This window comes from Metopolophium dirhodum, chromosome 6, assembly GCF_019925205.1.
Source record: "Metopolophium dirhodum isolate CAU chromosome 6, ASM1992520v1, whole genome shotgun sequence".
Lineage (NCBI taxonomy): Eukaryota > Metazoa > Arthropoda > Insecta > Hemiptera > Aphididae > Metopolophium > Metopolophium dirhodum.
In genome coordinates, this window is record NC_083565.1 from 38,176,367 (window position 1) to 38,200,028 (window position 23,662).

The 23,662-nt window shown below is 45.6% G+C and overlaps 1 protein-coding gene across 1 annotated transcript in view; it reads left to right on the plus strand.

Moving 5' to 3' along the window:
• The window catches only part of LOC132947793 (uncharacterized), a 30,556-nt gene extending 7,460 nt beyond the window's left edge, over positions 1-23,096 (plus strand). Inside the window, exons 4-6 of the mRNA XM_061018026.1 lie at positions 283-345; positions 21,777-21,827; positions 23,023-23,096. Coding sequence (XP_060874009.1) covers positions 283-345; positions 21,777-21,827; positions 23,023-23,096 — 188 coding nt within the window. The remainder of the gene's footprint in view (positions 1-282; positions 346-21,776; positions 21,828-23,022) is intronic.
• Positions 23,097-23,662: the final 566 nt, after the last annotated feature.

Genomic DNA, 23,662 nt, shown 5'->3' on the forward strand with positions numbered 1-23,662 from the left:
ATACCCGGACACATGGAATTTTAAAGTTGACCTACATTGTATTATATGTATTTCTCATGCGAGTCGACTATTCAAAATAACATTAATAAATATAAGCAGTTTTGTGTTGCCACTGACTTAAAATGTTTATATCACCACTAGGTGCTATTGATTTATGATTCTTAAAAAAATGTTTCATTTAGATTGACAAATAGTTAATTTGGAAACGCTGTTGAATATCATAAAAACAAAAAATCAATAACAAACTGAGATTTACGTGTTATATAATTTATCCTTTTATAGATAAAAAATATAAGATCGAAACCGTAAATGATGAAATTGGTGACATTGTACCAACTCTTAACAGTAAGTATACATTACAAGTTACTTGCACCTAATTTTATATTTTTTTATTTTTTATGATGTATAATGTGCTTACATAATATAGATGATTAAATATATTACAATAGGTTATAGATACAAATAAAAATATGCACTAATAGTGTTGTTCGACCTTTTTGCCGCTTTTATTACGTCGTGTGACAACCGGTACGCGAGACAGCGCCTTCCGCGGCCCGTGGACGCCAGGCTCCGGCCAAGTCGCCGCCAGCGACCAAAAACTTGTCTTGTCCGTACGCTCGAGTTGAGCAGAGTTACGCACTTGTCACTTATTCTCTCTAACCCTTCACTCCTACCACCCACTTCACAGGAAATTGCACTAGTAAACCTTTCCAACAGTGAATTCAGCCGGCTGTAGCCCATAAACGCAAAATATGATTCAAACGCAACCCAAAAGCGCAAAAATAAATATTCCATAGGCGCAAAGTAAATTATTTTTTTAATAACCCATACGCACAATTAAATTTTATAAAAAAAGTGTATTTTATTAAAATCATATAGTTTATAATACTATGCTATTCGTGATTATAAAATTAATTTAAAAAATTTAAATTGCATATTATTAGTAAATATTAATAAGTATAAAAACACCCACAATCAAGATAATCAATTTAATCATAAAATATTATAATTAATAATTTACATTAACAAAAAAATTGTATTTAATATAATTTAATTAGTATACTATTATAAATAGTACCTTAATATTAAATTTTAAATTTGAAGCCCACAGTTTTTAAGTTATTCAATCTTGAAATTTTTTTCTATGTAAAGATGTATAAGTTCCATGCTTTTATATTGGAGTTGAATTTAGAGCTAAGTTTTGTAGTTTTCGTTCATTTTATTGCATTTTTATGTAAACTTCTGCTTTGTGTTGTTTGAGCAATTCGATCAAATTATAAATAGATGGGTTTGGGTTATAAAATTGATCTTTCAAATGACGGTCGTCTGATTCTGGACCACAAGTACTCCTTGGCTCGTTCGAAGGTCGCTCAGCCCAGAGATGCGGTGGATATCTGCTGTAGTTTTCAATAAAATTTGATAAAATATATTCTAACATTTCTGATATCTTATAATTTTTCAGGAGCAATAGAAAATAGTTCATAAAACGCATCAGAAATTTCAGAAGAATGTAAAAAAGCAAATCCAAAGAAACACTTCAATTCATTTGAAATTTCTGATTTATTTTTGTCGTATTCAATTTATTAATTAATAATTTTAAAATGAAACATATAGTGTAAGGTGCAATATTGTATCAGGTTATACAATTTATTTTTACCAAATTTGTTTTCACAGATTTAGCCTTACTAACCTTAATAGATTGACATCAGTTTACAATCTAATCGTAATGACCATAAGTGACTCTCCTATAACAGTTAACCTTCCAGCTCCTGAAAAAAGGATAAAATGGGGAAAATGTAAATAAACCAAATTGGTTCTAAATTATCAACTGACTTATCTATCCCCTCGGAAATGTATAACGAGGTCTTATGTAATACCTCAGCCATCGAATCAGAATACTCATATTTCGCCAATAAAACCCATGCCAACAAGTCACTTCCAACCAAGATTTTACTAGAGATCACTATCAAATAGTACCTAAAGATAAACTGGCCACATACAAGGGATCCAGCAGTCAATTCTGTACTAAATGCCTAAGTCACGTACGTCAGAAACTTCCTTAAAGAACACCGCCAGTCACTATGGGAAAAATTCATAAGCACACTCAATTTCTAAGACCGCCCAATAGATAAGTGAAATCGTCCTCTGTTCCACAAAAAAACCACCAATTGCTCCAATGAATTGAAACACTGGCTAAAAAATCCACGAGACTCAGGCCAAATTAAAACTATTTGCTAACACAATGAAAGAGCAGTTCAGCCCCAACCCAGGGAAAAACTTCCCAAAAGTCAGACTCTCAGTCGAAGAGCTTAAGAGAAAAACAATACAATGAACCATATTCACTTCTCCCGAGGAAGCATGGGAGTTGATAAAAATTACCATTTTCCGAAACTATGGAATGCGATAATTTACCAAATGCAGCACTGAAACACCTAAAACCCCCTACTATTGTTAGACTAAAAAATATGCTCACGGCTTGTCTTAGACATTCCCATTTTCTGACTGAATCTCAAAATGGCGCCTAAAACAGAACATACAGAAAACGGCATCAGTACTCTTTGGGAACAACCGCAAAGCACCCAGTCGTTAAATCCTAATACAATATACTCCAATCGCTTGGAAAACCAAATATACTTACCTCTGCATATCCCTCGATAAAGCTCTTCGTCTAAATCAACATGTTAAGACTTGCGTCCTAAGAGCAAATCGATCCAGAGCAGCGCTGTACCCGATTCCGAATAGGAAATCACGCATTCCGATGCCAACTAGAGTTTCCATATTCAAAATCTACATATAACCTATTTTTATAAATCTATTTCATTAGTAATATAAGTATTTGTAATATAAGCATTTCTTTGACATATATATGTAACCATGTATCCGCTGTAGGAACGAGCACGGCCGGCGTATATGGCATTCCACTGCATGGGCACTTTTCCTCCACAGTTGGCCCGCCCGAATGCGCTCGTCCCAAAGGCGAGTCAGTCGTTGTTAGCCCAACAGAGACTCCACAAATCCGTATATTTTTGTATTAACATAGTGTTCAAATAAAGTATAGTGGTTAACTACCTCACTGCGTGTTTCATTTATTTAGTTGTGTAGACGTACATAACATTTTGGTGGCAGCGGTGGGATCACCTGTTGATACTAGTACCTTAAAGTAAATACGCGAGGTTGTCAAAAACGTAAATCTAGATCTTTGGTTGATACCGAGTTGCGGTTGAGATTATAACTGGTAAAAAAAAAATCCGAGTTGCGGTCGGGATCAAAACAGGTTAAATATCAAAATAGGTAAAAATCCTAGTTGTAGTTTACATGGCAATAGTAAAATTCTATTAAACCTGTTAGGTACGTAAACAACATTTATTAATATGACACGAGGGTGTCTCGTTTCAATGCCCCCCCCCCCACTTTGTTTTTTGGATAGCGCTGGGAGTTTTTGTGCACAAACGTCGGGATCTGGTGCACATTTCTGCACAAACGATGCACAAACGTTTGGCATATTCAAAAATCCAAATATTTAATGTGGGGGGGCTACCGTTTCAATGGCCCCCCCCCATTTTGTTTTAGGGATAGAGCTTTCAGTTTTTATGCACAAAGGATTCGACTTGATGCACATTTCTGCACAAACGATGCAAAAACGTTTGGAGTGGTCAGAAGTTCAAATTTCGAAAGTGGGGGGGGGGCATTGAAATGGACCTTGAAAATAATAAATTACAACATTTTGGCAACATCGCATATTATCGAAAATTGGATAAGAGCTCATCGGATACTGACGGCAATTAAGACGTTAATTTTACCTTCAATATTATTAAGACCGCAATTCGTCTATTGCGACCGCAACTCGAACAATACCATATCTTTAAACCCAAAGTGTGTAATATTAAAAATTACGGAAAATCCAGAACAACTAGAATTCAAGAGCATTAAGAAAATCATAGGAACTATCAGAAAATCCATCGTGAGTAAATTTAATAAATTTAATTCAGAACATCGAGAGTGGCATTTCCGTAGTAAGAAATTGTCGCCATTGTGGAGCGAGCGCCGCGTACAAGGTACCGCCCAAAATATCGCAAATCAGCATATTCCAACATCGAGTATATAGACTGGTGTGGAATAGCATGAACATCATTGAGCGTCCGCACCGCCGTGTACATAGTGCCGCCCGAAACAGTTATGGCCGCTGCTGCACGTACGCACATACACGCGACGCTTACCGTCGTTACCGTCATCCCGAAATAACAACACAGCTGTGTGATACAGCGCTGCCGAGATAAGACACTGTTGTCGCGTTGTAAACAAACACTGTCCGAAGTGTTATCAAGCCATTACGAGTCGTTTTATATATATCACATAGATATAATAGGCGAGTGCGCTGCAGTAGTTGTGTTATATGTATACAGATATAATACGCGTGTGCGCCGCCATCGTAGCGTTATATTATATACAGATATAACACGCGAGTGCACCGCCGTTGTCGCGTAATATTATATACGAATATAATACGCGAGTATACCGATATCACGCGTCTTCTTGTTATGTATACGGATATAATACGTGAATATATCGCCGTCGTGCGTCGTCTTGTAATATATACGGATATCATACGCAAGAGAGCCGCTGCCGTCGACGATATACAAAACAATTATTTTGATCATCATCACAGAAACCCACTAAAGGATAGTGGCCTCCAAGCTAGCAGTTTCGGGCTAGCGAACGTCAATTCCTCAAGAGCAGTCGAAGAGGAATGTCGTCGTCGATTTTTCGTGAATCCAGTTTCCAGCCAAGCTGAGTAGCAGTGCAAAGTAAGCTAAGCATCCGAACAGACCATCAAATGAGAATCCGAGTGAAAAAAAAAATAGGAATCATACAAGCGATTTCAGTAGCAGTCGCGTGAGTAATTAAAAGAGTTTTTTTTTTTTGAACCAATATATACGAATAGCTGTAACACTAGTATTTAATTGGTTTCAAAAGGTTTAGTATTAGTTGGAGTATTTAATTACATTTAAGTGAGTTAAATTTCATTAAAACCCCTACAACTGAGTTAGGTGATAGTGCAGAAAATCTAGTAGAAACCGCTATTGAAAATTTTCAAAATCCGATTGAACACCCAAGCCCTATTCCACGCACTAGTTTGTCCGTGACATTCTCTAACCAAGATCTACCCAAATCTGAAAAACCTTTGTTAGACCTAACATCTACTTTCTTTTGTGCTCAACTACAGAAAACAGATAATCTTTTTAAGAACGTTGATCAGACTATCAGGGGTGTAGATAAAGTATTGACAAGTGCGAACCACTGCCTTATAACTAACTTACTAGATCAGACTATCGTAGAAACAGACATATTAGTGAATGATGAAAATGTTCAATCACCAAACGAAACACAAAATTCCCTAGGTGAATCGCTCTCACAGGGAGTGAGGACTGTGAATTCACATGGTAGTCACTATCAACTAACGACAGCAGAAAATCAAGGAATCATACGTAATGGTGATGCAAGGTATGCCACCGTTCGTGCAATAGAACCAACTGAGACCATAGGGTTAGAGGCAGCTCTACGGTTGGCATCGAACAATTAAACAACTTAATCTTGGAACAGGAAACAAATGGCAAATCAGTGGAGGTGTCGGAATCAATAGAAGCTAGTCTTAAGGCCCAGACTGTCCAAGTGTTTATTGAAGGGTTTGGGGCATTAAATGACTTCATAAAAGGCCGTCATCCTCTGACTCTCGAAAAGGCGATACAAGCCGCTAGAGAAGAAGAAAGAGTCAGACGATCTAACACTTAATCAAAGACACTCTACATTGGAACCCCGAAGGCAAGCAATTTCCCGAGAGTCAAGTTAACGTGTTTTTACTGAGGAAAAATTGGACATACAGCTAAGGAATGTCGCAGCACTAAAGATCAGAAATCTTCAACACCACCAAACAGACCACCTGAGAGTGGTAGTAGAACAATGATCATATGCAATTATTGTAAGAAGCCTGGACACCTACTCATAGAATTGATTAACCGGCTGTATGATGGTGAGTATAAGACCATTCCCTCGGGGGGTTTTACACCTTTAGCCATATGTCGACTACTTCACGCCCACTGGTTTGTCACAGGTGGTATGGGACCCCTACTCGGGTAGTTTGTTCCCGTGCGGAGAAGGGATATGCCCTCCATCACCTCGGTCGTCCTTATTCGGGGACCCACGTCGAGGTCTTTTGATGTGCCTATCAGGACTGCCCTTCCTCAGTGCGTTGATACACTTGGAACACGGTTATTGGTTTTGCCGTGGGTCCGCGCTCCGCGATTCGGTCCGCACCGATCGCTTGCACATTGAGCGCGGAGCTTTTTTCGTGGTTGACGAGTGGGCAGTCGTATGTGTCATATGTATACTCATAGAATGTAGGAAACGTCATTATCGAAATTCAAAGAAAACAGAGAATCAGGGAAACCAGCAATAACCGGCAGTGAACGGTGAACATCCAGTGGGCGAAATCCGAATATCCGTTCCAACCAAATCCTCTACTTCCAGTCAGAATTAGAACGAGACCATGTAACATGCCATATCTCTCAGACTATCCACGGAACCTTATTGTTACTTCTGGACTCAGGGAGCGAACTGAACCTCATAAAAATATCATCGTTTAAGGACCAGACCATCGTGTTTGAAGAGACAGTATTCCAACTTGAAGGCGAAAATGACTCATTGGTGTCTACAATTGGACTCATCTATCTAAATGTTAAATTAGGAGAAAATATTGTCGTCACAGATTTCCAAGTGGTACACTCCGATTTTCCAATACCACATGATGGTATTTTCAGACAGGGGTTCTTAGCTTTAAATTGGATCATCATCAACTATGAAACGAACAAGGTAACCATTCCTAACAAATCAGACATAGTTCTTATGCCACGTGCAGAATAATTGGTCAAAGTCAGAGCTGAAGATCGGTTAGAAGGTGAAGAAGTAGTAATAACAAACCAAGTATTAGCTGACTCAATCATTTGTAGCAACGTAGTCACTAGGATCCAGAACAAGGATGCCTTGTTACTACTCATCAATCCAATGAAACAAGCTGTTAGATTACAAGTTGCAAGTCTCGAAAATCACAAATACGAACCGTATCACGAAGCGTTGATGCGCACAGTACAGCCCCAACTGCAACCAGAATCTCAGATTAACGGCAACCGAATCTCCCTGTTGAACGAAGCCCTTCGCACAACGCATTTAAATTCCGAAGGAAAGGTTTCATTAGATCATGTCTGTCACGAATACTCGGACGTATTCTTCTTGGAAGGAGACAAGGTCACAGCAACTTCTGCCGTAGCCTACAAAATACGGACCCCAACTACGATTCCCCTAATTCATGTGAAACCCCAACGGCATTGTCAAGAAATCACAGATCAAATGGAAGATCTTGAACGTGAAGGCATAATAGCACATAGTGAATCGCCATGTAACGCGCCACTACTGGTTGTCCCAAAGAAACCGGACATAAACGGGAAAATAAAATATCGAGTTTGTGTTGACTTTTGTCGCTTAAACGAAGTCACCGTAGGAGATGCATTTCCGCTTCCCAACATCGTAGACATATTGTACCAGCTAGGTAGGTCCAAATACTACACTACGCTGGATTTAGCACATGGATACCATCAGGTATCAATGAATCCATCAGACTGTGAGAAAACGGCTTTTCACACGGACAAAGGTAATTTCGAGTGTTCGAGGATGCCATTTGGTTTGAAAGGAGCACCAGGGACATTCCAAAGACTAATGAATAAGGTTCTGACTGGTTTAAATGGACTCAGGGCCTTTGTCTATTTGGATGATCTGATTAACCACTGTGTGACGGGAAATGCAAAGACCGAATACTTGGTGGTTTCTTAGACCTTTATCCATATGTAGCAAGCTCGGCTCCTTCCGCGTCTTATGACGCCACCACATCCCCTGCTGGGGGGTGCACTGAGCGCCCAGGCGCTAAGCAGTGGCCCAGAGCATATCAACTAAGATATTTCGTGAGTTTCGCGTGAGGCATCGACGGCGGCAGGTAACTACCCCGCTCAAGCATTTCCCTTGTAGCTAAGGCGCTACTACCAAAACCTCCGGGGTTACCATCCACATAAGACACAGACGCGTGGCCGCCCAGCGGACCCATGGACAACCAAGGGCGCGCCTGACGGTCGGACACGCGTATCCTAGTTTATCAGTGTACTGTTTGACCAGTAGAGCTCTCACTGATACCTGCGGAATGAGATTCGGATTCCAATATCCTGGACCCACAATTACCAGATTCCCACTAGCACAGGTGTCGGGATAGTATCTTAGTTTATCGCAACGCTGCCTTTTTGAGTGGTACGGTTTGTTGGGTAGATTGCCGTTCCCACACCGGGTGAGTTTCCGGAATTTTTTGGTGGCTGATAACAGATGACTGGTCAGGCCTACTACTGGCACCGGGTCGCTCTTGCGAGCTCTCGATCGAGTTTTGAATGATAATGAACCGACGCACGGCGTGTGGTCGGAGGTCCACGAGCAGGTTATTCAAGGTACCTGTGCGTAGTTGAATGGCCTGACCCTTCCGTTCCATTCTCCATTTCAACGTTCTCATCGGTGCGTCGCAGGTTTCCGGCTGATTACTATTTTCGTAACTTTCCTTTCCACCCCACTCGGATTATTTTATTCTCGTGTGGCTTAGAAGGGTATCCCTCTTTCCCTTGGCTGCTGTTTGTAGCAGGGCCTCGCCACTGGAATTTTACATATATCACCATTTGCGTCTACCGAGGTAATCCTTCATCGGCGCCCTCTAATGCATCGTGAGCAAATACGGTTAGGGCCCGGAACACGACCTCGGTGCTTGTCATGAACTCTAAGTTGCACGGCAAGACCACACTGGCTGCTTGTACTGCTACTTTGAGTTTTATTCTAGCTTTGTTCGCAAGTGGTCATTCCATCAGCAGATGCTCCGCCATTGTCGAGGTTGTGTTATACGCACTTGTGATCACCCTAAGTGGGTTCTTTTGGGCACTCTTTGCCCTTCCCCGGTGGTGCCCGTCGGGCATACACTTCGGGGCCCACGCTGAGGCCGTGTAGCTCTTCTGTGGTATGAACACTGTTTTATACAGGTTCTTAGTTATATCCTTCTTTATACCCCACTTAGTTTTGGCTATACCACTTAGCTGGCTGAACAGCGCTGCTGAGCTCTTCGCTTTTTCCGTTAGATGGACGCTAAATTTTCTTTTGTCATCGAATGTGACGCCGAGGTATTTAGTCTCGACAGTAGGCTCGATTTTATATCCACCAAGCCGGAGATTGTCCAGTGGCTTAATCAGACTCCCTTTCAGCCAATGGGTCTGCGACTTGGTCGCGGAAAAGGTTAGTTTACGCTATTTTCCCCATAGCAACGATCTAACTCTGCCTGGTTTTCACCAGAGATTAGTAAGGCAAGATCGTCCGCATATGCAATTAGCTCGGTACCTGTGGGTCTTCTTTCGTAAGGGGATTCACGGCTTGTTTCCAGAGATCTGGTCCGTATTCCGACCCTTGTGGATATCCCTTTGTTAAGGTTCTCGTTATTGTTCGGTCACCAATTTGCATAAGAGCCTGCCGGCCGTGTAGGTAACTCTTTATCAGTTTGACCAGCCCACTGCGGCATCCTGCACTCCGTATGTCCATAACTAACTGCACCCACCAGAGACATTGATTAACCGACTGTGTGACGGGGAGTATAAGACCATTCCCTCGGGGGTTTTTACACCATTAGCCATATGTCGCGAGGGCGGCTACTTCACGCCTTTTGACGACGCGGTCACAACCCTTCGACGGGTTTCGTCAGGGCGCCCAGGCGCCAGGCTACCCACCAGAGACATTACTAACCACTGTGTGACGGGGAGTTATAAGGCCGGCAACTCGGGGGTTTTTACACCATTAGCCATATGTCTCGAGGGCGGCTCCTTCACGCCTTTGGGTGACGCGGAAACATCCCTCCGACGGGTTGCGTCAGGGCGCCCTGGCGCCAGGCTGACGGTCCCCCGCCGGCTACTCTCGTACGAGATAGATCGGTGGGTTTCGTATAACCGCGTCGGCGAGCGCTGGATTCGACCCAGGCAAAAACCTCCCCTTCTACTAAGGCCGCGGACAGGAAAAATTTGAGGTGCCTGCCCGCGGTTGCTTTGGTCCAGCCCTTCCGTCACGTTCCCTCGCTTAATTGCCTCCGCCGGTGTGTCGCAACATTTTTCCACGCCGTTTTTAGCGCTGATATGTCACTCGGACGGGTGAGCCCCGTGCGGATTAGAGAGGTATCCCTCTTCCCTCTGGCCTCCGGGTACTGTGTTTCCAGAGGCCCCGTGTCGGAATCTTACTTTAACGCCGAATCACGTCTAACGGGCACGTCCTTCCTCAGAGCGGCTCAGTGTTGCGTGTGCAAACTGTTTCACCGCCTGGAACAAGACCTCGGATCTGGTCATGAACTCGGGCTCACACGGCCAGTCCGCACCGGCCGCTCGCACCGTGAGCTCGAGTTTATTTCTATCCTGGTCAGCAAGAGGGCATTCAAACAGCAGATGCTCGGCGGTCTGGTTCGGAGACCCGCAACTGCAAGCTGTAGGTGTTGGAACAGTTAGGGCAAACTTAATAACACAATAACGACACACGCTTTTTCTGTGAAGCACCTTTTATTCAGAGTTCGAATCACAATTTGTTACAATTAATAATCGCGCGTGGGTTCGTCGACGACGGTTCGGCTTAAGCTGTTTTCCGTCGCCACCGCCGCTGGCCGGGCCGGCGGCCGTGCCACAGGCGGCGGCCAGACCGGTTGTCGGTCGCGATCTCGCGGACGTCGATAGAGACGCCGCGGTCGTTGCGATAACGACCGCGACATACTCCCCCCCGAGTCCGCGAGACGCGACCGAGCAACCTAGTCCACGGGGAGGATGACTGGGTCCCCGGGCGTCACCTCCATGGCCTGGATCCACCGCTCCACCGCGGCCAGCTGCTGTTCCGGGGTGTCTGGCTGCTGGGCCAGCTGCTGCTCTGCTGGCGGCTCTGTTGGCGGGGGCACCACGGGCTGCTGGGCTTGCGGCTGTACCATGGGCCGCTCGTCGGTCTGGTCGGCTTGTGGCCGAACCGCTGGCCGCCTGAACCGGCCACGCCCATCCCGGACGTCGTGGCGCTGGTACGCCGTCGCTGTTCGGCGAGGTGGCACTCGTCCGGGCGGTCCTGCCCTAGGCCTGGCGGCTTCGGGCTGTGGGGTGTTCGCTCGAGTGGACCGGCGTCCCTCGGCGAAACCCCGCTCGAACAAGGCCCATGCAGTCGGGCTTGCTCGTATCCGGCCGAACGACGCGGTAGCCGCGCGTTCGGCCGACCAACCGCTCACCGTGTCCTCCGGACCATCGCCCGACAGCCTCCTGGCTTCCCGCAACAACTGCGCGGCCATTGCCCGGAGCTTTTCCACATGCGCGGCAATCATGCCGCGGGATGGCCGGTTGTTGCGGTTCGGTGGGGGGTTATTGGCGCGTTCTGCCATCTGAAACAAAGTATGATTAGTTAGTGTTCTCTGACGGTCCTACAGCTCGCTTCATCGCTGAGACATGTAACTTAGTAGGGTGTTTACCCTCCGTCAAGAACACTCCGGTCCCTAGTGGTTTACCCAACTTAACCGGACCTAACCATTTCGGGGCGAACCCCGCGTGAAAACGCTTCTCCGCACTTGATTGCGGATGCGCTTTGTAATATACCCAATCCCCTACTGACAGATTGTCTTTTCCCGGGGATTCTGGGGCTATATGGGTACTGGGGCTTTTGGGGCTGGACCCCACCGGGTAACCCCTCTCTCCCACCGGAGCATCATCCGGTTCCACCGGAGGATCTTCGATTTCTACCGAAGGGTTCCGATCTGCTCCGGACACCTCCGGACCACCTTTGCCGTCGTCCGGCGACTCTTCAGCCAACTCGAGCTGCCAGTCTCCGGGGGCCTTGATCTCCCGACCAAACATCATTTTGGCCGGCGACTGTCCAGTGTTTCGGTTTTCTCTGTTCCTTACAGAGAACAACACGTGTGGCAGGTAGACATCCCACAGATGATGAGGCTTATCAACGAGTAAGGTCCGCAACCCTTTCTTCAACTCTTGATTTCGCCTTTCTACCGGGTTGGCACGTGGGTGGTATATTGGGGTCGTCCATCCTTCCACTCCCCACCTCTTGAGTGCGTCTCCCATTGCCTTGGACACGAACTGCGGGCCATTATCTGACAATAATGCCCTCGGGTATCCGAACCGTGGGAACAACTCCCGTTCGAATGTATCTACAATCGATTTGGTCGTCGCCTTTCCTAAGGGGTACGCCTCTACCCAGCGACTGTAACAATCAGTTACCACCAAAATCGTTGTCTTACCCCGCTGCGTTCGTGGGTATGGACCCATAAGATCGATACTCAGCACCTCCCAAGGTTGCCGTGGGACTCTGGTGCATATCTGATCTTCTGGTTTGCGATTCAGTGGTTTTACCTGTGCACAGACGTCACACGCCCGCACGTAATTACGCACTGCTTCACGCATACCGGCCCAAAAGAAACGACTCTTTATACTTCGGTACGTTTCTTTCCACCCTGGGTGATTCGCTGCCTCATGGTCGTGAAACCTTTGTAGCAAAACCTGGGCCTTGTCTACCGGGACGACCACCCCCTCTTCTCCAAGCGCGATGGATCGAGGGTGGCGGTGCAACACCTTGTCCCGGATGACGTACAACTTCCGGAGCCGACCGAACCTTGCACCGTCTCCAGAGAGTTTGGCAACTAACTCCCGTATGTTCGGGTCGTTTTGTTGCCACTCTCGGACAGCTTGCAATGTGACGTTTCCGTCACTCCTCTTCGGCTGGATCGCTCCACACTGGGTGACACCCACACCGGATCCTCCGGACATGCCGGGCAGATCACCGAAGACTCCGGAAGTTTCTCCGGACACTCCGGGCCGAATCACTGGGGGATCGTGGATATTGTTCTCCAACGATTCTTCGTCCACTGTGTTCGGTCCCACCGGACAACGGGATAGCGCGTCGGCTGCTTCATTTTCTACTCCGGGCACGTGCCGGATTTCAAAATCGAAAGCCCCGAGTTGTAGCGCCCATCGCGTTAGTTTGCTGTTGGTACAGCGAGCTTGCTGTAACCATCGGAGTGCCGCGTTATCTGTAAATAACGTAAACTTACCAGACTCAAGATACGGCCTGAACCTGTCAACCGCCCAAACTATGGCTAGACATTCACGCTCAACTGCCGAGTATCTTCCCTGTGCTGGATTTAGTTTTTTACTGGCGTAGGAAATGATTTTCCTGTCACCACTCTCCCCCCGCTGGAAGAGCACGGCACCAACTCCGACTTCGCTCGCGTCGGTCTGTAGGTTGAATGGCTTACCCGGAAGAGGAGGGCAGAGCCGTGGTGCGGACACCAAAGACTCCTTCAACTTCCGGAACGCCTCTTGCTCAATTTCTGACCAACGCCATTTGGTCCCTTTGGCCAACAGACTCGTGAGTGGTGCTGTGATCTCGGCGTAGTGCGGCACGAACTGACTGTACCAACCACAAACGCCTAACACCCGCAACACGTCTTTAGTCTTCTTTGGAACCGGTAATTCTTGAATCGCCGTCAGTTTTTCCGGCTCCCGGTCTATTCCTTCACCGTCCACGACGTGACCTAGGAATTTGATCTGTGTCACCCCGAATGTACATTTTTTCGGCTGGCACGTCAGACCGTAAGACTGGAGTCGCTCCAAGACTCTCTGCAAGTGGTTTAGATGTTGATCGGGACCCTCGGAGTATACCACGATATCATCTAAATAAACCAACACAAATTTACCAACTAACCCACGGAAGACTTCGTTTACCAAGCGGCAGAATGTGGCGGGGGCGTTTTTAAGTCCAAAAGGCATTACTCTGAACTGGAATAATCCTCTTTGGGTCCTAAACGCCGTGAGTGGACGTGTCTCTGGTGAGAGACCCACCTGCCAGTATCCTGATTTCAAATCCATGGTGCTGTAAATCTTCGCTCCACCCATTCCTCGGACCATGTCATGGAGATCCGGCATCGGGTGAGCGTCCGACTCCGTCTGCATGTTCAGACGGCGATAGTCAACGCAAAATCTACGTGAACCATCCTTTTTCTTCACGAGTACCACCGGTGCAGCCCATGGAGATATGCTCGGTTCGACAAAACCCTGTTCCTCCATGTCTCGCACCATCTCGGCAATCACCTCGTTTTTCTCTCGGGAGTACCCGTAAGCGTTTAGAGCCACCGGATTTGGATCCTTGAGACGGATCTGGTGCTCTATCACCCGAGTTCTGCCTACCTCTCCGGAGAATACCTCCGGATATTGGCATAGGACTTCTTTGACCCGCATACCGTACTCTCCTTCGGGTAAACCTGCGGTTGTTAAGTCCACTCCTACGGTGACCGGAGTTACTGGATTTCTCCAACTCACGGAAACACGTCTTTCTTTCCCCAGGTGGATTATGCAACCGCTATAGTCCCAAGCGACTTGTTGCTCCACGAGGAAATCATGGCCCAGGAAGACATCTCCAATTAGGTTGTCTAGCACTGCGGCCCTAAAGCTTACCTCCAGATCCACTATCCGGGCCCGAAATTCGGAAAACTCCGTAATTTCTCGGGTCCGACCGTCCGCCATCCGGACAATCTCCAGTTCTTCGGTAAAACTCCGGCCAAACTTCTTTGCCACCCACGGTTTGACGTATGTCCTCGCCGCTTGGGAGTCCAGTAGCGCTACTACTGCCCCGAGTGCAAACTCTAGTTCAATGGCCGGTAACGGAACATCCGTTACTTTCGTTTTCCCCGTTGACACCGTTGCAATGGCTGGAGACTCTAATACTCCGGTCCGCAGATCCGAAAAGCGTTTTCTCAACTCAAACTTTGAGTCCGTATCCGAGTCTCTCCTCTTGCACTTTTCCCGTGGATCAGGAATAAACTCCTCGGAAAAATCTTCGGATGTGACCGGACAAATTAACAACTGCTTTGTTAACTCATCTTGTTCCGCATCACCTGAAATACTGTCCGCGACATTTTTATTGGAAAAATTACTCACCTCGGTGAAACTTTCACTTTTGTCCGGAACATTTTCGATCCTTAATGATTTTCCCGACCTGTTGTCCAGCTGGTCGGAACCCGTATCCATCACCGAACCATTTACCCGGTCCATTGTCACGAACTGTGGTTCCTTTGTCGGAACGTCGCTTTCAATGGGTTTTCTCGGGTGGATTCGGCGATTTCTCCGGTGTTTTCCTAGAGGCTCGACGGTTTTCACCGGACAACTCTTCACTCCGGAGGTTATCTTCGGGTGACCAAAGTTTTTCTCCGGAGGAATTCCGTTCGTACCGGATTTCTCCGGTTCAGAACCCTTCTGACCCGATTTCTTCGGGTCCTTTCCCGAGTCTCCGGTCCGTAACGCTCCGAAGTTCCGTTTCTTCGGGTCAGTTCTTGTAATTTGTGGTTCCTGTACCGGAACGTTACTCACTGCCCGACTTGAACTCCGTTGCTTACCTCTCTTCGGACGACTCGTACTTTTTCCGCCGGTTACTTCCTGGCCGGCCGGGACCCGGCGGTCCCGCCGGTCGTTTTGGCGTTTCCCGACTCCGACTTTCTTTTTGGACATGCAGCTTGCCAGTGGTCATGACTACCACATACCCTGCACCCTGCTCCCGAAGATTGTCGTTGCTTCGGATTCGGCACTTGGGATTTCTCAGCACTCTCAGCTTTTCGTTTATCCAACCATTTTAACTTTGGTGGTACGCTGGTGCTCACTCCCGCCTTATCCGACATTACGGCCTTGCTACCATCCAGTACATGGGCAAGCGCTCGTAATTCGCTGAACGATTTCAGTCGCTGTATACGTGCATGAATTCTAAATTCATCACGCATGAGCCCAATCACTGTCATCACCACCGCTTCTTCTGTCAGACCAAGGTTTAACCTCCGATACAACTGGTACTTATGTAGGACGTACTCCCCCAGTGTTTCGGTCTTGGTCTGAGCGGTGCTCAACAATTCTGATTGCAGACTCGACTGCAACTCGTCCCCGTTGAACTTCTCCAATAGTTCAGACCTGAACTCTTGCCATGGTAAGTCCAACGCTCTCATGGTTCCCCACCATGTTCCTGCCTGTGCCTTAAGCTGAGGGGCCAAAACGGTCACCCATCTAGCCTTGTGGATACCAGTTTCTTCAAGTATTGCCTCGGCCTGGAGCAAAAACCGCACCGGGTCTTCCTCCCTCTTACCGGCAAACTCTGGTATCGACGCACGGGCCATATTCAACTCATTTTGAGGAATGAGCAGGCTATCCGGGAAATGCACGCGTTTTTCACCGGAAAAACTACTCCGTAACGCTTCCTCACGACTTCTACCGGACCCTTCACCGAACACTCCGGACAGATTACCGAAGACTCCGGACGTTTCACCGGACACTCCGGACCGGTTACCGGAAACTCCGGAAACACTCCGATTTCTCGGGTTTTCCCCGGTCAATCTGCTCCGTATGTTCGCCCATCGGCTCTCAAAACTCACACTTTGAGTTTTGACCGGAAGATTTTGACTTTTGTCCGGGCAAATCTGATTTGCCCCGGACATATCGCTGGTTGATGGTTGTTGGGAATTTACACGGCATGAGCAACTTGCTTGCTCCACCCGTTCGGTCGACCTAAGCTTTTCTTCGGCTAACTCCCGCTCCAAGCGTTCCACGCTCTCGCTGAGAGTAGCGATTGTCAGTTGCTGCTTGTCGACCGTTGCTTCCAACCCCTCCAGTCTATCTAACATCTGCTCCATGAAGTGGTTTATCAAATTCTTATCAGAGTCGACCTCATCCTCCCCACTCAGAGCCTCCGATGTTTTCCCTTCCGGTACCTGGGCTGACGTCTCGTCAGTTTCCCCAAACCGTACTGATCCTGGATCCATATTTTCCTTAGCCCTAATATACTCTTCTAATGCTAAGAGTTTATCGGCCTTGGACCCCCCGGTCTCAATACCACGTTTCAATAATTCCCTGTTAATATCGACAATATTTAACTCACTAATGCGTTTAACACCCATTGTGGAGATTAAATCTAATTGCTATTATCTATACTTAATTAAATTACGAAATTACGTAATGGATACGAAATTACGTAACTCGGGCTATCGCTGGTAGAGATATGTACTTTCCAATCTATAAATAGCCTAAACCAAGTTTAGCACTGTAGGGATTACGCTAAATTATGCAAACTTTGCTACAATTTACCACCTTAGATTGGACAAGCCCTTAATATTTTATTTATAATAAAAAAAAAAAATCAGAATAAAAAAAATATTAGGAACCGGTATGATCAGGACACCTATAAATTGTAGGTTCTTTTAACCCGATATGTGCTAATTTACTTTAATTTACGTAAAATTATTTTTATTAAAATTAGCACTTACCTTACTCCTTACTCGACTGCGCCAATGTAGGTGTTGGAACAGTTAGGGCAAACTTAATAACACAATAACGACACACGCTTTTTCTGTGAAGCACCTTTTATTCAGAGTTCGAATCACAATTTGTTACAATTAATAATCGCGCGTGGGTTCGTCGACGACGGTTCGGCTTAAGCTGTTTTCCGTCGCCACCGCCGCTGGCCGGGCCGGCGGCCGTGCCACAGGCGGCGGCCAGACCGGTTGTCGGTCGCGATCTCGCGGACGTCGATAGAGACGCCGCGGTCGTTGCGATAACGACCGCGACAAAGCTGCATCGCCTCTTAGGTTGAACATGTGAAGTTTCGTGTTAAAGTCCCCGTGGCCCGTCATCAATTGCGACGTGTAATAGTCCGCGACGCACCAGGTGCGCTCCAACCGATGATGGATATTCGGGAACCAGGCGTAAGTCCACCTTCCCTTGTCTATAGCGACCCATCGCTGCTGCCAGAGGTCGATGGTTTCACTCGTATAATTTAACAGGTTGTGGCCGGCCTCTACAGCCGTCATAGCGCCGTTTCTCACTAAGATCCTGTCCTTCTCGGTTTTTGCCATTTCTTTTAGTTTCAGGTCCAGGGGAGGGACTCCCGCTAGTACCTGCAGCGCCACCGTTGACGTCGTATTGTAAGCTCCTGTTATCGCCCGCAGCGGTAGTCTCTGGGCGGAGTTTGCTCTGCCCCGTAGGTGAGCCAGCGACATGCAGTCCATGGCCCACACCGAGGCCGCGTAACTCATTTTCGGTATGAAGACCGTTTTATAAATCAGGAGCGGTGCTCCAGATTTCAATCCCCAGTTGGTCTTAGCGACTCCGTGTAGGCGACCGAACAGGGCTTTCGTGCTTTTCACTTTTTCCGCCAGGTGGTCGCTGAACTTTGCGCCTTCGTCAAACGTAACACCGAGGTATTTCGCCGACTTAGTTGGCTTTATTCTGTCGGCTCCGAGAAGGAGGACCAGTGGTTTGGAGAGCGATCCTTTCAGCCACAGTGTTTGTGACTTTGCCGCTGAGAACGTAAGTTTACGCTGCTTCGCCCATAGCGACGCTCTCTCGAGAAGTGCGTTTGCCCTCGCGGTCAGTTCGGCTCTGTTTTTGCCCGAGATCAGCAGTGCTAGATCATCTGCATACGCGACAAGTTCTGTACCTATGGGCAGCACCTCTGACAGGAGTGGATTTACAGCGTATTTCCAGAGGTCAGGGCCATATTCGCTGCCCTGCGGGCACCCCTTGGTAAGGGTTTTCCTTATGACTTGGTCGCCGATTTTCATTTCTGATTGGCAAGACCGTCGAGGTAACTTTTCGTGAGCTCGATGAGGCCGTCGCTGCAGCCAGCAGCCTCCATGTCCTTTATTAGTTGCGGCCACCAAAGGCAGTCGAACGCGCCCGAGATGTCCAGGAAGATCGCGTGGACGTACTTCTCTGTTCTCTCCTTTGACCAGTCGAGGACGTGTTGGATAGCGTCGACCGTTGAGAGGTTCTTCGTGAACCCGAACTGCCTTTTCGACATGCGCGCGTTGGTTTCGCGTCTTATCCTGTCTACTATTACATGTTCGAGTGCTTTGGATAACACGAGTAGGAGGCTTATAGGACGGTAGGATTTGGCCTCCGCTGGTTCTTTGTCGGGTGATTTCTTGATCACCACGAGCCTGGCCGCCTTCCATGTGCTCGGGAATCTTTTCGCCCTGAGGCAATTGTTAAATATCGCAGATATGTTGTGCCCGAGCACCGGCCAGGCTTGCCTCAGGATTCCGGCCGTTATACCGTCCATGCCCGGAGCCTTCTTAGGTGCCATCCGCCATATGGCCCCTTTCACCTCCTCAACGTCGCAGGGTTCGATGTGCCCAGAGTTTTCAGACCATTTACTGAAGGAGCCGACTCTCACTCCCGTCTCCGTCCTGGCCGCTATCTGCTCAGGACCTTCGTTATCGTAGCTGTCACAGGGAACCAGGGTATCCATCAGCTTTTCCCCGGTTTCCCTTAGGGACGTGGTGAACGTGCCGTCGCTTTTGCGAACGGCTGTTGGAAGGTTCTCAGAGGGTCTAGTACCACCTGTCTTTAGCCACTTGAAGACGGGGCCCCAAGGTTTCTCGTTCCCCGTCTCCGTCACGAAGTCGCGCCAGGCTTTGCGTCTGGCCCTGAAGCAGTTTCTTTTATGAGCCTTTTTCAGCCTCTTGAACTTGGCGCGCGCAGCCCGACGTTCGAATGCGTTACTGGCATTTCTGAGTTTCACCTTCCAACGGCCGAGGGTGCTCAATTCTCGGCCCAGTGTTCCGTTCCACCATGGAGGAGGTCTATGCTTGGTCTCCTGTCTTTTAGTCATGTGTGCTTCACACGCTTCTCTTAGCACGTCTGAGAGCGCTATCGTACTGCTCTCGACGTCCGGGCACCTTATCCTAGCGTCTCTCCTGTCGGCTAAGGTCTTTCTGAACTTTTTCCAGTCCGTCCGGCTGCAGCTAAAGCCTTGTGCGTTCTCCCTAGGAGGCCCTCGGGCGCTATTCTGACCCACCAGAGACAGTCGAATGCGCCCGAAATGTCCAGGAATACGGCTATCACGTGTCTTTCCGGCTTGCTTTTCGACCAGTCGAGTGCGTGATGCATGGCGTCGACCGTCGAAAGGTTTTGACGATTGAAGGCTCTGAGATGGTCTAACGCCGCCAGTCTTTAGCCAGGAGTAGACGGGGCCCCAAGGCTCTTTGTTACCTGTGTCGGTAACAAACAATGTCCAGATGTCTCGCCTGGCCCTGAAGCAATTCACCCGGTTTCTTTGCTTCAGTCTCGCATACGCTTTGCGAACTGCACGCTTGCTAAAGGCGTTCTTTGCATTTCTCAATCTGCCTTTCCTTCTTCTGAGAGCGCTCAATTCTGTCTCCAAATTTTGGCTCCACCAGGGAGGGGGTTTCTTTTTCACTGTCTTAGCTTTGCTCATGTGGACTTCACATGTCGCTTTGAACACTTCTGTGAGTGCGGCTGGGCTCGCTTCGACATCTGGACTTTCCAGGTCCGCTGTCCTCGCACTGACTTGGTCCCTCAAGATCTTACGGAACTCGCTCCAGACCACCTTTGTCCAGTTGTATTTGACAAAAGGTTCCAGTCTGTCAGCCGGGCGCCCGCTGTTCTGGATTACATCGAAGCCTATGAGCACGTGGTCACTTGATGTTAGATCGTGGACCGCGTACCAGTTTTCCACCCCCACGCTATAAGACGCAAGGGGGATATCCAAGCACGTGGACCCACGGTTTCTAAATTTCGGTGGGTAGCCAGCTAGATTATGGACCGTAAAGTTTTTCCGACCGACGAGGTCCACGACAATTTCACCGCTGTCGTCTGTAAAAAGGTCGTGCTATACCGTAGACCGTGCGTTCACGTCCACAAAGACGAGGACGTTGCCGCCCACCGCTTCCAGTTTGGACGCGAGCGCGTCAGCGTGGGTCTGAGTTGGTTCCGAAAATTGGAAATACGCTGATATCAGTGCTAAGTTGAGGTTTCCGACTGTTAGCACGGTTACGGCTATATGGGGAGTACTGATCTGTGCAAGCTCAAGACACCGACAGCGGGATTCGCAATAACGATGGCGGCTTTAGGCTTTAGATAGATCCCTTTACTGTCAACTGCTGGCTCTTGTATAAAGCAGACGTCAATACCTTTACTCGATAATAGCCCTTCGATTTCATGCATAACCCGTCACTTCCGATTGCATTAAAAAGCGTGCGGGTGAATCACTCTCGAGACGCGGATAACCAACAACAAGCATCGAAGACCACGTCATTCAGACACTTCTTCGTTTGAAGGATAAAAATTCGGACGACCGAGTCCGGGAATAATTAAAAACCATTCTTTGCAGGACTAGCGTACATATCAAGTCCCCCAAAGTGTACCTGCTTAGGCCATACTAACCCAAACAGACGTTGTGAACAGACACCACTTGTTTGAGCGGGCCTGACTCAACTAACGGTTTTACTTTAAATATTTGTAACGTATTCTTTTATATTCTAATAATACTTTCAGAGTCAACGTTCGCTGGGACACCAAGGTTGACTCCATCCCCAACCATATTTAATACAAATCATAAACATATAAATACGAAATCAAATATATTACAGTTTAAAATAACACGTTTCTATTTTAAGAAGCAGTGGCATGCTATTACATCATATACCATTTCAACTTATGTATTATGATCTAAAATTAATAAATCCTTTTTTGTTGATTATAAATTAGTTTGGTATCCTATTATTTGTAGTGAATTATATTATTGAATTATAAAAACAAACTGAGATTTATATATAATATGTATAATTTATCTTTTTATAGATATTCAGTTTGAAGATGATGAAGCACTTGATAGTTTTGAAAAAGAATTCTGTAAGTATGCATGCACATACAATGTTATATTTTAATATTTCATAACATATACTGGGTTTATACAAATTATGATTAAGTATAATAAATACTTAGTAGTATGATTAAGTATATTACAATGGTTGATCCAAATATCCAAATTCACATTGTTCATACAATAAAATCAATAACAATAATTCTTAAACTTGAAACAATATGCATTAAATTGTATTCTGGTTGGATTCCTTACTAATTTAACATTTACACGAACTAACAATTGTCAAATTATGTATCAATGCAATATGTCAGAGGTAGCTAGTAGCAAAAATCTCCTTAGACTGCAATTATTGCGGCTGTACTGGAGTTAATGTTATTACATTAATACGTTTTTTTTGCATTTATTGTTTATTCTTCACGATATATACCCATGAATATAAATTTGAGATTTAAATGCATTTTATGTTATAATATAATAAATACCGTAACTTACAAGAAGCTGTAAATCGCAACAAAAATACAAAATTTAAATTTATTTTTAAATTGACGTTGGTCTATACCTCATAGGAATAAGTAAAGACACGACACAATAACCGGTCGTTCTATGAGGAGTAATTTTTACAATACAGATATTTAGAATATACCAATCCCCCTATAACTATTAAAAGTTTAATACATATATTACAATTACAACGATCTTATCACATTCCTCCCGGCTGTTTTATCATAAACTTAACCTTTTACAATACGTATTATTATGAGCATATTATATGCTGTAGAACATAATACTTTTGGTTTTTCATGAATTTCTGTATTTTATTTTGTGAGAGTTATTTTTGGTTTGGATATGATTGTTCTAGCTATATATTTATTTATGATATATTTCAGTCCTTTTCATATAAAGTATAATAATATTATGTCCGTATAACGTTTATATGATACATATTTAGTTACTATGAAGGTTCCCATAGCTGATCTGAATCCACTGAACTGTTGCTAATATTTATTGGTGTTAGTTTAGAATAAAAAGCTAGCTAGTACAGGAATGATTTGTAGATTAATTTCGAGGGAGACAACTATCATGCTAAATTAATACATAAAATATTAAAATCTGATTTTTATGTTGTAATTATTACAATTATTTAAAGTTGTTTATATTGAATTATATTGAAATATAAAAACAGTAGCAAAGTGAAATATATAAAAATATACACTCTTATAGTCAATGATTTCGTTCAGAATGGGAACCAAGAAGAGTTTCAAACCCAAATAGATGTATTGAGTAAGTTTACATGACTATTTAAAATATATCCTAATATTTAAAAAAAAAATATGCTTAGGTACTGTGCTTATAGATGATTAAATGGCAAATATAAAACAATATTTAGTAGGCACATAACACAAAGACAAAAACACATTAATCATATAAAAAATAAGCATTAAAGATAATATGTAGAGTGATCTCTAAATTGTTACGATGCAAATTGATACTTTTAGATTGTTACAACTTACAATACAAACTTATACTTACTGGCTGTCACATATTTATAATAATGTAGCGTTACATTTTATTATTTGACAATAACTTGATATATTATATAATTATAATTCTGCATCAGAGAATATGGAATTAATATTCATTATGAGATGGTGTACAATAAATTGTATTCTTACTGTATAATTTCTAAGTAAAAAAACGGCCACACGAACTAGCAATCGTAGAAGGAGAAATTATGAAGGTAGCGGGTATTGGGTGTTGCGTGGGGAACCAGTTTTCGTAGGTGTGCAACGAGATATCTCGCTGAACAGAGTACAGTTAATGATAGTGTGCAGTTTTCTTCCTATACGTGGTGTGATTAGTG